The sequence below is a fragment of the Amblyomma americanum genome, chromosome 6 (assembly GCF_052857255.1).
Source record: "Amblyomma americanum isolate KBUSLIRL-KWMA chromosome 6, ASM5285725v1, whole genome shotgun sequence".
Classification (NCBI taxonomy): Eukaryota; Metazoa; Arthropoda; class Arachnida; order Ixodida; family Ixodidae; genus Amblyomma; species Amblyomma americanum.
The window spans coordinates 168,718,975-168,734,472 of record NC_135502.1 but is presented as its reverse complement, the minus strand read 5'-3'; the positions used below and the strand labels follow the sequence as shown (position 1 = coordinate 168,734,472).

General features: G+C 48.2%; 1 protein-coding gene across 1 annotated transcript; it reads right to left on the bottom strand.

Moving 5' to 3' along the window:
• Positions 1 to 12,879: 12,879 nt before the first annotated feature.
• On the bottom strand, positions 12,880 to 15,125 carry LOC144095601 (uncharacterized). The gene is made up of 4 exons (XM_077629276.1): positions 14,935 to 15,125; positions 14,096 to 14,157; positions 13,527 to 13,744; positions 12,880 to 13,253 (listed from the first exon to the last, which is right to left on the bottom strand). Exons 1-4 carry the CDS (start codon positions 15,123 to 15,125, stop codon positions 13,131 to 13,133), a joined length of 594 nt encoding a protein of 197 aa, XP_077485402.1. The 3' UTR covers positions 12,880 to 13,130.
• Positions 15,126 to 15,498: the final 373 nt, after the last annotated feature.

The following is a 15,498-nucleotide window of genomic DNA, read 5'->3' as shown; positions in this document are numbered from 1 at the left end:
AGAACGTCGAAGTCGCCGCTTACCTTGAAGGTTGTTGATATTTTGTGAGGCAAACAACAGCAACAACCTTCAACGCGCAGAAGAAGCTCGAAGACTTACCCGATTACGGATCAGAGACCAGCAGCGGACCTAAGCCAGACGCTAAGACCTACGAAGACGGATCGCAGGTCCTGCGCGCCTTTGACGACGCTCCCACGGAGGGTCACCTTGGCTGACGCAAGACCTATGCGTGAGTGTCTACATGCTTTTGGTGGCCTATCTTGTGTAGATACGTCAAACCACACGTTGCATCCCGCCAGACGTGTCAGTACAGGAAGCCGTCTATACGAGTTCCCAGGCCACCCCTGCAGGCTTTTTCGCCGCCGTGTTCACATTTCGAGCTGGTTGGACTCGACCATTTGGTCCCGTTTCCTAAGAGGTGCACCGGCAACCGGTATGTGCTGGTAGCGATTGACTACTTCTCCAAGTGGGTCGAAGCATTGCCCGTCCTCGACACTTCGTCCGCTCATGCCGTCTTGTCTGTAGAACGGCATCTCCTGCTTCGGCACGGTGTGCTCCGTCGCCTCATCACTGACTGTGGCAGCTGCTTCATGTCGCATGAGTTTGAGCGAGCCCTCCGCTCTTTCGGCATTGCGCATTCTCCTACATTCGTCAACCATCCGCAGTGCAATGACCTCGTGGAGAGCGTCAACCGTACCCTCACGGATATACTTACGTCCTACGTCGCTCCGTCCCACACGAACTGGGACCGCTTTGTTCCTGCTGCGACGTTCGCCTTCAACACTGTGGCGCAGAAAACTGCGCATGTGACGCCATTCTCTGTCGTCTATGGTAGAATGCCCCCCACCCCCTCGACGCACAGTTGGGACTGTCCCGCCCTACTGCGTCGCCATCAGACTCCGCCCAACGGCCTCGACGCCCAGCGCAACATTCTCACGGCTCATGCCCGTTCGCAAGCGGTCAATGAGGCCGCTCCACCACTTTCCTCCTTCCGACCCGGCGACTTGGTCCCCGTTCGCCGCACCAGCCGCGCTACTGGCCGCGTCGCAAAGCTTTTGCCCCGGTACCGTGGCCCTTACCGTGTCGTTGCCCGGCTCGGTCCGGTGACATACCGTCTCGAAGGTCTGCCTGAGCATCACCCGCGCGGTGTGCACCGCATTTTTCCGGAGCATATGTCGCACATAAAGTGCTCTCTCTCCGGTGACCGCAGTAACCCCTCCTTGGCTGCCAAGTCCCGCTCGTCGGTTTCGATGCCGTCGGCAGCGCCGACTCCTGGCTCCATGCCTCCCTCACAGAGTACCGCCCCATAACGGGGACCGCACAATGTGCACGCGTCGCAGGCCGTTCCTGCACTCCCGGCGTTCCTGACGTGTGCCTGCACTCGCACGAGGTCCGCGACCCGGAGGGCGGCGGCCAGAAGAATCGCGACGGAGCCAACTGCCACTGCGTGGTCCAGCGCACGATAGCCCCTACCCTCCTGAACCCCCCCGCCGGAGGAAAGATGTAACAGAAAAAGAAGAACAGGCCGTGCCGCCGCAACAGAGGCACGAGGACAAGGGCGCGAGCGCGTGTTCGAAAGAACGAGGGGCAAGAGAACGGTGGTCGGCGGTTGGCCGGAGAACCGGGTTTCCGCTGTTTTCTTGTGCCGACCCATGCCGTAACAATATCGTGTCGATTGTCGGCGATTTCTTAATGTGGAGTTTAAGCATCAAAGAAAAACGCCTTCCTCATTAGCGGTCAAATCAGGAATAGCTGGAATATTGTCCGAGCACGCAACACTTGGTGCTACACTATCGTCTTGGGTAAATGCAGAAGAAAAATAATGATTTAGTGCTTAAGCAATTTCTGCTTTATCTTCTACAGCGACTTCATTTCTGAAGATCTGGTACGGTTTCCTTTATTGTCGCCCAAGTTAAGCGGGGAGCGATAGAAGAAATATATTTAAAGACATGCTTTTATACCAATTTTCGGCTTACTTGATTTTTTCGCTCAGTGTTAGGCGCATGTTGCACAGTCTCAGTGCGTAAATAAGGAGGGGCGTCGTTTGTGTTGTTATGTCGTTTTATTCAATATTCTTTTCAGTCGCATTTTTTCTTTCGTCATCCAGGAAATATTGTTGCGATGTTTTTCTTTTGTTTGTGTAAATGTAACGTAGTTTTTCGTGCATATCAGAACCAGTTTCATGAAAGAACACCTGTATTCGTTTGAATCGCCTGGCAGGCGAATACATAGTACAAGCTTTCAAATGTATGCAGGATATTAACGTCACTAGATCGGGTGAACACTGGAAGTAATCGGCCTTTTTCAGGTGGTTTGCAGAAAGAGTTTATATGCAGTGTCAAAGTTACCATTCTGTCCTTTGCAATTCAATCGACTACCTCAACGCATGCTTTTCGACGAAGTATTTCATTGTTGGCAAGAAAAGGTATAGGAAAAGCTGAATCAGATTGTGAGGTAGGACAATGTCAAAGAAAGTTTTGAAGGAGCTAGAAAGAGCGACTGGATAATCACCGCTATGTATAGATGGGAAATTAAAATCTCCTGTCAACAGCAAACTGCACGAGGGATTCCTGTATGAGCAAAAAAATCGTTGACTTTGTCACAGAGTGTACGATTACAGTTCGGATGGTGGTAAAACCCTCGAATGAGTCATCAAGAAATAGGTTAGCAATTGAACATTAAACACCAGTAATGCCTGGTAATCGCTGTACACGTAAATTCTCTAAACGTTTTTGCTACGCTGCCACAACAAACAGCGCTTTCTTTGCACAATGTTTTGTAACAAGGGGGCCTTATTTTGAAGCCGACTATGTCATGAGGCAGCGAGGTTTCAGTTATCATCAGTACATGAGGGTCGCTACCGCTACCGTGGTGCCTTCGCGTTTGAACAAGAAGTGAGAAACATTACACGCCACTGTGCCTTGGCTTTGATCCTGGAGAGCACACTTGAGCTCGCGAACCATACTTTGTTCTTCGGTCGCTTGAAGTACGATACGGCGCAGTGTACATAAAACAAATGCCGTGTAGGTTTAGGAATTCCTGCTATTTCCTTGCTTGAAAAAGCAGTCTTATAGACAGACACTATCAAATCTGGCAGTTGATGCGTTTTCGAACTGGGCTGAGATCGAGCTAATACCATCCTTTCAGTCCTCTGCAGTGATCGAAAAGCTGCGCAGGGCTATTAGGGTTGCCTCGACACGACAGCTCAGTGACGGAGCCATCTTGTCGGCGTCCTCCGTGAGCTTGTTCGCTGCGCAGTACAACTCGATGTGGTCCAGATATTCTTCCCATGAAGAATTTCCGTTTAATCTAAACTGTCCGAAAGCCATCTTGCCCCGGCCTCCCCCGCACGGGTTGTCCCATTCAAGTCGCCCCTGCAATGATCGAAGCGGTTGCGACAGGAGCCCGATGTAAAACTGCTTATTTGGCGAAACGTACAAGAGCTGGGCACAGCCATTCACGTGGAAAAGAGGCCAGACACGACGCGAAGCGAGCGGCGCACGGATGGGCAGTTGTGCAGCACAACACGCGGAGTGGCAGTAACATGCTACACACAATCATCATATTTGCACGTCATGACAGTTTTAAAGCGAAAGCTCTATATTGCCCTCCGTAGCTGCTTCGCCGTGTGCGCGAATTTGCTTTGGACCGAGGAGAAACCATGCGACAGCTATGACCTCAATCACCCGCCTCCACCGATACAGAGCGCTCGACCCTCTTTCTATGGGTCGTCTGAGTTCGATGGCGTTGGCAACTCTCTAGACTCCGATGATTTTCAGGAAAGGAAGAGCGCAAAACTGGCTCCCTGGGTCAGTAATAATAATAATAATTGGTTTTTTTGGGGGAAAGGAAATGGCGCAGTATCTGTCTCATATATCGTTGGACACCTGAACCGCGCCGTTAGGGAAGGGATAAGGGAGGGAGTGAAAGAAGAAAGTACGTGGCGGTGGTGAGACAGAGATGTGCGTTGCATGCAATAGCGGTGACAACATTCGCAGCGTTCATTTCGTGACCAACCTCTCGCGATCAACCATTAATTTAACTGCCACCTGCCAGGGTATCAGGGTGAGCGCAGCGCCTATCCAGTGTGCGGAACACCCTCAACGTTACAGTCGTCCAGCCCCATCTACTTGCACCACACACCCCTTATAAAATGGTCTATAGACTTTCTATTGACTTTTATAGACTTTTATGGTCTATAGGCACCCTATAGGCCATCAATAGACTGATGTCTATAATCGCCTTAATTGCATTGTATATAGATGATCTATAGATATCTATAGATTAAAATTTCTAACCACCTTAATTTCCTTTTGCCTATATAAGGTCTATAAACTGCCTATGGTCTAAAGTCTATAAGGGTCAATTTTCCGTTCCCTATAGACCCTTTATTGATTACCTATAGAATAAAGTCTATAACCCCCTGATTTCCTTTTGTCTATGCACAGTCTATGGACCATATATAGACTGAAGCCTATAACCGCCTTAATTTCATTTGGTCTACAGACTGTTTATAGACTAAAATCTACAACAGCCTTATTTTCCTTTGTCTGTAGATGGTTTATAGACTAAAGTCTATAACCGGCATAATTGCCTTTGTCTATAGATAGTCTATCGATAATCTATAGACTAAATTTTATGACCGCCTTATTTTCTTTTGTCTATAGACAGTCAATAGACTAAAGTCTATAACAGCATTAATTTTATTTGCCTATAAACAGTCTGTAGACTATCTATAGACTAAAGTCTATAAACGTTTTAATTTCCTTTCGTCTACAGACCATTTATACGCTAAAGCCTACAGGCACTTCTGTTTCCTATCGTCTACATACCATCTATATACTATAGATAATTTATTTTATATAGACCAGTCCGACATTCCCAATTTTATCTCGCACTGCCTTTCGACTAAGTCCAGAACAATGTCAATTTCTTTTTGCACTGCATGCTGAGGGCAACTGCGTCGCGTGACCACAACAACAGCTAGAGTCCCCCACCTTCATCGCTATTTCGGGAATTAAAGGAAATCGTGTGAGGACAATGCAACGCCCTCCAGTACATTTTTTGGAATCCTTGGAAAGCTCCTTTTCGTCAAACCGTGACTTATATTTTAATGCTAACAGGCAGAGCGAGCAAAGACACCCCGCCGCGGTGGCTCAGTGGTTAGGGCGCTCGGCTACTGATCCGGAGTACCCGGGCTCGAACCCGACTGTGGCGGCTGCGTTTTTATGGTGGCAAAACGCTAAGGCGCCCGTGTGCTGTGCGATGTTAGTGCACGTTAAAGATCCCCAGGTGGTCGAAATCATTCCGGAGTTCTCCACTACGGCACCTCTTTCTTTCTTCTTTCGCTCCCTCCGTTATCCTTTCCCTTACGGCGTGGTTCAGGTGTCCAACGATATATGAGACCGATACTGCGCCATTTTTTTCCCCAAAAACCAATTATTATTATTATTATTAAAGACACCCATTCCTGAAGTTAGGATGCGCGCAAACTGTGCTACATAAAACGAACAGGCTGTCCCATAACGGATTCGCTCGAGACAATGCCATTCCATCTTTCTATCGTTACTGTTCAACACGCTGAAGTCACAAGCATTTCATCCGTGATTCTACATTTCTCTTTAAAATGTCCTGTAAATAAACGGAGAAGGATGGGTATAAGAATTCAAGCATGTGCCCATCTCTGAGAAACGCTGTTAGCGCAGTCTCAAAGAGCATGGTACTCTGCGCGATTAACATCTGCCACTTATACTTTTACAGTTTGCATTCGCGTGAAAAAGTGCTGCGACGCAAGAATCAGAAACCCAGTACTTTTTCGTTCTTCCCCATAGACCTGCTGCTTCGGAGACGATGATACGCTGCTGTCAACACCAGTTTTCGAAACACGAACACACGCATCAAAAATGCTATGCTATGAACATTTTAATTGTTAGTTCAAAAGTGACCCACATACTATTCGAAGGGAGATGCAGTGCGTATGGACAAATCAGTAAGGTTTCGGTTTGGTTTTCGTGAAAACAGTGGGGTTTTTTATGCGCAAGTTGAGAATTTAAGCTTTAAACCAATTTCCCTCTGTGTTCTTGGATGCCAGGTCAAGCTACACACGCAAGAGTGCAAGTGGTAAAGATACGACCGTGAGATGGGCTTCTGTTTCACATTTTAGCCATTTTACCGCGAGAAGGCCGAAAATCATTTGTGCTGCAAACAACTGTCTGCGCGGATGTGTCGGTGTCAACGGCATGTTCTCTCATGGATTACATCTTCATTGAAATCCAACTTAATCGTCCACTTACGGTAAGTCTACACAATAATTTTTTATTCATTTGGTCTCCTTAACCACTCTAAGGAGAGATGTGTGTGCAGAACAGAGTATGTGCGCAGGGACAAAGCTCCTATCCTAGTTCATAAGCGGCGTTAGAAGCAGCGGAAGCCATCGGGTTCGCGACTAATACTGCTGATGTCTGCGCCGCTATGTCTTTCCTAACGCGCGGAAAGGCAGTCGGTGCGAGACCCGTCACGGTAAGCAGTTCCTCGCGATCTGTCTGCTGGCTTTTTCGTGTTGCAAGGTTGATGCGCGGGTAGGAATATCGCTTAGTCTGTGAATGACGGCCGAACTGAAACTATGCGTTATTTAGCGCCGCGTGATCCTGATTTACTTAGCATCTCCGGAAACGCACACTCAGGTTCTGGGGTGGACTGCATTTATTTTAATCTTTGTGTTATCGCCTGTACGGACCATAGAGTGCTGTTCATTGAGAGGTGTGCATTGCTTAATTGTTAGAAGTAGACGCTCGCTCGGTGCGCGTCGTAGATAGCAACGTTTCGTCAAAGATGTTTTGGAACGCTTAGACTCGAGCACGGGACGTTTGTCGAAGTTGTAGTCAAGCGGTGCTGGAGGAAGGGTAATAGAATGATGGCTGAATTAAAGTCGTTGCCGGCGCGAAACGCCTGCCTGTATAAACACCGTAAAGAACCTACCCTATCATGTCAGTGCCGGTACGTGCGTATTATCGCTAGCTGTTCATGTGCGTCATGCCACGTTTCCTTCTCTTTTGTTCACCACTTACCTTCTCTCCCCACGGCCCTATAAAAGTACGGACCACAATAAACTAGCATGCATTGTTCTCTGAGTGTGCCGTTCGTCATTCCGGTCGACAGCGGATACATGGTGACAGAAGACAAGCGTTTGCGGGTCGGTAGGCTGGAAACGCTGATTGGTCAAAAAAATGTGACGACACGCTTGTAATTTCATGGTCACGTGACTTTTAATGATGTCATGTCGGGTTGGGGACAGACAAATTTTCCCTAAGTTTTTCTCGAAATTCCACAAGTTTTTGATAACGCGCGCGGGATAAAAAAAAAGCGCATCTTGCACGTGTGCACGTGTCTCTAGTTAAGCTAACTGCGCCGCTGATTCCACATTGAGTATTCCTGCCGAAGAGGCTCCAGGGAAGTCTGCCCTGTCTGCGTATTATTATGTTTATTTGTTTACTCGTTTTGGCCAGCGGCACGCGAGCACATGCATCTATAATTGTTTTCTGTTCAGCGAATCCGCCACCGTCTGTTTCTGTACTAGCCGCCGCTCTGCCTTGAGGGCGCCTATTCTCCCCTCCTGCTCCTCGTTTCCTTTTTTTCTCTTTTTTTCCTGCTCGCTTTCTGCGGCTGCTCGGTGGACAGGGGCCGACAGCGCGTTTCTTTTTCTCTTTATTTCTGTTTCTCATTTGTAAAACGCTCTCCTTCGAGCAAACAAACAGATCACACAAGAGACAAACAACGAGCGACCAGACTCCTCTCTTCGACTGAGGGAAAGGAGTAGGGTGGTGAAAGGAACAGACGAAAAAAGAGGGGGGGAGGAGATAAAGCAGAGGTTAGAGAGCGGGGGCGGAGAGGGGTGAGTTTTCCGCAAGGGACAAAAAAAGGGGGGGGGGGCGCCGACAAGAATTATCATGGGGGGAAGCTTCCTTGGGCGGAAGCGAGAGGTTCGAACACGATAAAAAATATAAACAAGAAAACACCACGAAAAGAACAAAAAAACGAAAAACAACCCTGCGGGCACATGCCTCAGAGCGCGATGCGCTCCCCGCCGGTGCGGCTGTTAACAGTTAAAATGTAAGTGACGGCGGCAGTGCGGCCGGCCAAACGCACCGCAGAAACCCGATTCCGCAGCCAGGCGCCGCAAAGCGCTAACGTCTCCGCGCTGCCTCGCGCGCGTCAGAAGGGCGCCTCTTCCCCGCGTTCCGTCGCGGAGACAAAAAGAGGGCTCCTGCCTAGAAAGTGAGAGAGAGAGTAACAGAAAGAAATTGGGGAACGAAGGCGCGAAATCCCCAAGTGCCCGTTATTGCAATGGGCTACTGCCCTATATGGAAAAAAGCAAAGCAGGAAAAAAAATAAAGGAAAAGAAAAATACAAAAAGTTGAGGGGGGAATAGGTAATATGCTTTGCTCTCACAACTGTTTGCTCTGGTCATGAGCATGAAAGAATGGCAGGGGGAGGAGAAGGGCGGCATGTGGAAGCAAGCACGCAAATTGGCATGACCTCAGGCGATGCAGTCGGGGTGCTGTGAATTTCAGTAGGGCTAGGACTCTGACCTCTGAAGTGTGGAGAGAGTACCGGTGTTTTCATTCATACCGGCCTGCACAGTATTAAACTTATATATAAAGTATTCTCTTTGCTCACGCTCACGGGCATTTTGGAGCCGCTCTGTAGCAGCGTAACTTTTAGTTTGTGAAACTCGTCACCTTCCTGGGTAAGATGTTTCAACAGGGGGAGGAGAGGAAGATATATATATATTTATATATATATATATATATATATATATATATATATATATATATATATATATATATATATATATATATATATATATATATATATGCAAAGTTGGGAAACGCTTCATTTAGACAGATTTATTTTGAGTCGACGTTTCGGACAGAGCCTGTCCTTTCTCAAGACTGAAGTTACAGCGATCTTCCTTCCCTTCTTAAGGAGTTGGAATTGGGACACATGTCCGCCACATGAACAGAGCAACAAGCAATCGGACTGTGGAAAGAAGTTGGGCACAAAATATAAATACTCGAAAAGGGAGAAAGAGAAACACAGAGAAAAATAAAAACGCGCTTTCGCCCCCTGTCCACCGAGCAGCAGCGGGGAGCGGGCAGGAATTGTCGAAGTCGCAATTCTTCGCAAGTTCGCGTAACTGAGCAATATACACTTCTGACAGATCTAGGCTCACCAGAGTTCTGTAAACATACATTGAACCGCGGTGGCGTTCCGTCGTGGTTGAGAACAGACGGTCGCAAGTGTTGAGCGCGGTTAGAATCGCATCTTGGCCTTTCGTAACTTATTTGAGGTCCCTGGGCCCGGATTACGGAACTCGCTCCGACCGCTCTACAATTGAGAGCGCTCTAAAATGCCCGCTCCTATTGGTCGCCGGCGCCATTTTGAAAAGTTGCGTCACGGGAAGCTGCAATGGCGTCACGGACAAGAAAAAACGCATGACGTTGAACACCTAATTATGCCCGCGGTTTTAGACTGTTTTTTGCGACCGCGAAGAGTCGGTCTACAGAGTTTTAGAGGGAAAATGGCGGCGGCGGCGTCTGCTGTTTATTGGTGGCGGAGGCGGCAACGTCGGCGCCAGCAACGACGAAGGACGGTGTACGAGGACGCGTATGACTTGCCGGACGAGCTGTTCCGTCGGTTATTTCGACTCGATAACGAGAAAGTGGAGTGGTTGTGCGGCGAACTTGCAGACGAACTGCGAGGCGTACGGACGAGCGTTTTGTCGGTGCGGCGGCAGGTGCTGTGCGCTCTCCGTTTTTTTTGCCTCCGGGGGCTTTCAAGTGTGCGTCGGCAACGAGCAGACCGTCGGCCTCGCACAACCGACGGTGAGCAAGTGCGTGCGGCGTGTGGCTGAGGCCATCTGCAAAGTCGGCGCACAGAAGGGATGGGTGCGTTTCCCGGCGCACCCCGAGGAAAAAGCGGCAGCGAAGGCGACCTTCCTTTCCCGCGGCACCATCCCCGGCGTCGTCGGCTGCGTCGACGGCACGCTGATTGCCATAAAAGCGCCGCGGGGAGACCCAGCAAACCGGGCAGCATTCTGGAGCCGCAAAGGATACTACGCGATGAACACCATGATCGTGAGTAGACTGGCTTTCTGACCGCATGGGTTCGAAAGCCGCGACCTCGACAGTGGAAGTTCACGTCCAAGATTGTCTGCCTGTGTTTCTCGCAGATCTGCGACGCAGACATGAAGATCCTTGCGGTCGACCCTCGCTGCCCGGGGTCTTGTCACGATGCCTTTTCTTGGCGCTACTCACGGCTGCGTCGGAAGGTGGAGCACGGGCTGCTGGAGGATGGAGAGTTTCTTCTGGGTAAGCAGCACTTCGACAGCACGTATTAAGCTACAGCAGTGGCTCATACCTAAAAGAGGCGGGTTATAACATGGATGACATGCAACAATATGATGTATCGTATTTATTTTTGTGTATTTACTGTTACTGCTGGTGCAGAGGCACAAGAAACATTGTTATAAAGTGAATCGTATTTCAAGCGTAAAACACCAAGGCAGAAGAGGTGTGCACATCGTTATTGTCGTGTAAGACATCACAGTACATCATTAACCTAGAAGGCTGTGCTTACAGAGGTACCCCTTAGTCCTGAATATTCTGCATGCCTATGAATTCTGGTTCAGCATACTGGCTTCGAGCTGCTTGATATGAATCATTTATTACATAGGCAACAACACACTTCACTGCAAATTTTGGTCGTGCAGGAGACAGTGGATATCCACTGGAGCCGTGGCTGCTCACACCAGTGTCAGGGCATCCTGGTGCAAACACTGCAGAAGGGCAGTACAACGCAGCGCACGCCTCAATGCGATGTGTTGTGGAACGCTGCATTGGTGTTCTCAAGAGCCGCTTCCAGTGCCTTCAAAGGTACCGGACACTCCACTACGAGCCGGAGCGGGCGGTGGTGATCATTGCAGCGTGTGCTGCGTTGCACAACATCTGTCTTGAAGAAGCCCTGGCTGCAGACGAAGACGACACTACTGATGACCCTGACAACAATGGACCACCTCTGCTTGCCGGGTACTTGGCGGGGACAGGATCCCGCATGACCTACCTGCGTGGTAGAGCCATGCGAGACCGTATAATTGGCCTCTTTGGCACAACCCGTCCGCAGAGGCAAGCACACCTGCAGATGGTGCGGCGACAGCAGCAGCGGCAACAGCAGCACCACCGGCAGTAAGCCCTAGACCATCTGGCAGCTGTGGCTGCAATGACTCGCCGTGCTGGCGTGGCGAGTTGTCGTAGCCACTCTTGCTACGGGCAGTGCCATTGCCCTCTGTTAGTGCGTGAGCCCCTGTGTGATATGATGCCCTTGGCCACTGGTAGCCACATTCCAGCATTTGTAAATTACGTTTTCTTACGTGTGCTTGAAAGCCTCCAGTGTCAAGATATGAAGTGCACACACCAACTGCTGCTCCACCGGCAGTGGTCACCAGTACGCCTTTCAGTGCATCAGCAAGCTTGCCGCACAGCTACTGCACTTTCTCCTTCTCAAGTCGAAATACACGCCGAAACAGCTCGTCCAACAAGTGAAATGCATCCTTGTACACCGTCTTTCGCCGTTGCTTACGTCGACCTGCCCACTTAGGCAAACAGTTGCTTGCTGTAACTATGTGTTTGATGAATGTGCACGAGGGAAAAGTGTGGTGTGGAGACTGCTAGGAACTAGTAAAGCGTTTGTTTTTGCACCACGTTTATTCATTGGTCACAATAATTTTTTTCGCCACAGCTGTTCATACTAGTTTCCCAACTGTAACACACATCAGGGAAACAAAAGCATGCAGCATCAACAGTGATTTGCATATGCCTTGTCGAGTGCTGCGCAGAGATTGCACAAGAACAGTTGTATCTTACACTGTGGCCAAACGGGCGAGTTGGCTGTACATTTTTAAGGCGAACAGTGCGAAAGATATAGCCGGAAAGCACAGGAAACACAGGATGAGCACGCGTCCTTTGTTTTCTTTGCTTTCCGTCTAATTCTTACACGCTGTTTGCCCCTTAAAAAAAAGCTTCATCTTGACTGCCAGCTTGAATGCTAGTAATCACAGGTTTGGCATGTTGTGCAGACTTGTAGGCCCGATGTAGCCCTGGTTTGCACTTTGCTGAAACACATTACATAACTGGTGGAATGCACAGCAAGTGCTACACAAGACATTGCTCTTCGTAGATTTTACTGGACTAAAAAATCATGTCACGTGTAAAAGACACACGAGTATCACAGACGATGATGCCAACATGGCTGCGTTTGAAGTTGTAAAGGGACCCAGAAACGAGAGACATTAACATTGTTGCATCATACCTTTAAAGGCGGAGCTCAAGCATCCGCCAAATTTTTTTTTTCCTGCATTCAACACTAGTTCAGAAGCGACTTTGGACGAATGCTGGCAAGCCTCATTTTTCCTCGGGTCTACTGAGGATAGAACATGTTACAATGCACACAATGGACACTTTACGGAAAAGCAGGAAAAGTAATGCGAAAAAAAAACGACTCAGGAACATGCAAACAACCTTAACAGACACAAAATCGAAGTGTTCAAAATTTATCCAGAATCCCCATATTATGATGCCCTTCATAACTACAGTCACTTCAGAACAACTTTGCCCCACATATTGCACTTGCCCACATATTGCAATGTAAGAAAACAAGCACTAGAAATTGCACCTTGTGCACCTGCCACAGCTGCAGGTAAACATTTGAAAGGAATGGAAAATAAAAGAGTATAGGGGGCTTTCACACCTGGCAGAGCTTAAATTACATAACTGGAAGAAAATAAACAGTGTGAAGCATCCGGGCCTGCAGAGCTACAAGAAATAAAAAAATGATGCTATGGCACATGGCAGAGATGATGTTGAATAAATACAAAAACAGAAACCTGACAGAGAAGCAGACAATGTAAATAAACAAACACATAAAACAGAAATTTTAACAAGCAAACTAAAAATAGTTCAATGAGTCTGCACCTGGCAGAGAAGTAAATAATGTTCTTGAATAAATATAAACATATGAAGATGTTCTTTCATAAAAATAAAAACAAGCAAATAATGCACATAAATATGAACAATTCAATGTGGTGCAGGTGGCTCAAGCTGCTTTTGTAAGATTAGCGTCAGTAGGTTCACATTCTGGATGAGCAGCTCTTGCTGACCATTTGACGCCTGCACAGCATCTGTCACCTCCCATATGGCCTGCATGTAAAAATACTTCCAATTACAAATTATTACTGACAGCCAATTTTGAGACCTCGCTTAAGCTTTATGTAAAATTTCAGGTGCTGAGATATTTTGGACAAAGTATGGCTGTAGAAGACTCGTGTCAGTTTCATAAACTCAGCTGTCCCAACCACCTCCCACAAGAGGCGTCAAAACAGAAGTAGAGGTGCTCAAAAGAGAGCACTGATATTTATGCTTCAGGTGACGGCTTCGACTCTTCAAAGTGCAGTGTGCGCAGCGAGTACACACCTCCAGCATGCTTTGCTGAAAAGCAGCGTCCTGGCGGTTCCGGGCGTCAGTAAGGGAATCCAAACGATGCGATTCATACAGCATCTGGCGCAGCACCTTATTGGCCCCATCGTCTCGCCGTCGCTTCCCAAGAAGGCTAGGCGTGGCACGCGTTGAGGGCTGCAGTGGGGGCTCTGGTGTGTGCTGCTGTGAGGGCTGCGGCGAGGGCACCGGTGTAGCTGTCGGGAAAGAAAATGCTCATCACGTGGTGGAATACGCAAAACATTTGGTACAATGTGTTAGAGGACTTGACATAAATATACAGGACAGCAATCTTGGGCAGCATTGTAGTAGCATATTTCATGTGCACATTTGCTAGACTGCTAGGAGATGTCACAGCCTCACTGCAAGAGAAATAAACATTCTGCACTGCATGGCAAAGCCAGAGACAGATAGTTTTGTGTGTACTGTAGAATCACTGCAGTATTTTGGCTACTGCTGCAAATACTGCCAGAGAGTATAGTGCTATTACTTTCAATCAGCTGCCAGAAAGGGTAGTATGGAGCTTGAATAATGGAAAGCCAACTCACGGTCTGTGGGGCTCCGTGTGTCTTGTCGACAACTTGCTGAGGCTCCCCGTTCATCTCCTCTGCTGTAACAGGGTAAAAGGTGCGGCTGATTGGTACTAGCAAACCATGAAACTAAAAGAGCACTAGCAAAAGAGAAGCAATCAATAATGCTCAACCACTTGTCTATGCATTCCTGCACCTCCTCCGAGACTAAAATACACCACAGATGGAATAAACAGTGCTAGCAAGGCGCAAGGCACAGACATGTTTTTAAACGGCCGACCCCTTGTTGTTGACGCAAGCTGGATCCACAGCTCGCGCTTTTCAACAGCTGTGTATGAGTTTGTTAGGTCGGCAGAAGCCCGAGCCAAGAGCGGATGGCTCTCCATGAACTCTATTATGATAAGCTCTTGCTCGCTTGGCATTCTTCGTGTTGGCGCCATTTCGAGACTATAATTCCCGCTTAGAGAATTGCAGCAGCGTACACAGCGGGGAAAACAAACGGAATAGTTTCTGCTCCGCTTTTCGAAAGCAGGGAATAACAGGGAAAAACCTTTGCTCTGAGTTAGGGCTAATATGTTTTTACAGAAACATATGCGTGTGCTGCGCTGCAGCAACTTATAGCACAGCCAAGAACGACCGAAAACGAGCAAGGTTGTTAGCGTGCGCCCAACCGCCTTGCTTGGTTCTTGCTCCTTCCCAACTGAATCATTTGTGCCAGACGTTTATGAAGCCAGAAAAGTTGATTTTATCCAACAAGCCGTGCTTCGTGGACGCCTTGTATTTGCTAAAGTGAAAGAAACAGAACCCAAATCATATGCTTGGCATGTGGCATCTTTAAACCAATAACACAGGCTTACCTCAAGTTGTCTTGGTCGATTTTCGGGCCCAACGTTTCGTGCAGGTTCCTTTCTGGAGGCCCGTGACCTTCACTGGCTTCGATAATTGTTATCCGCTCACTTTGGACAACCAAATAGAACCTTGATTCCAGACGACGCGTAAAAAAGCAGAAACTAGCCGTAGGATCAGCTGTTTTCTTGAAGGCCGCCATGTTCAGTTGGATGGATGGATGGATGGATACGGCTGAACCCTTTACATCGGGCGGTGGCTCAAGCCACCTAGCCACCTACATCTGCCAGCGCGCCCTCATGGCAACAAAACTTACCCACGAAAGCAGTTATTTGCAAAAGTGAATGTCCTTCTTGTTTTACTTCATGGCAGTGAGAGTGGAATACACTTTTATGAAAGAATAAAACAATATTTATTTTATTTGCTGCGTGTTTTTATAAAAAAGTTAGCATACGGCCCCTTGCCGTGAAAATAGGCTTCTTGTCGTTCAAATAAGCGCTTCCGGGGCGGCACCCTACTACCCATTGGTTGATTCCGCGTTCCGTCACGCGTTGACGTCTCGCCTTGTCGTCATG

Excerpts from the sequence above, each read along its gene's own strand:
- LOC144095601 (XM_077629276.1), bottom strand. The coding sequence starts at position 15,125 with ATGGCGGCCTTCAAGAAAACAGCTGATCCTACGGCTAGTTTCTGCTTT. Across the intron at positions 13,745-14,095 it reads CACACGGAGCCCCACAGACC|CTACACCGGTGCCCTCGCCG; the intron begins GTGAGTTGGCTT and ends CTTTCCCGACAG. Across the intron at positions 13,254-13,526 it reads TTCAGCAAAGCATGCTGGAG|GCCATATGGGAGGTGACAGA; the intron begins GTGTGTACTCGC and ends TTTTACATGCAG.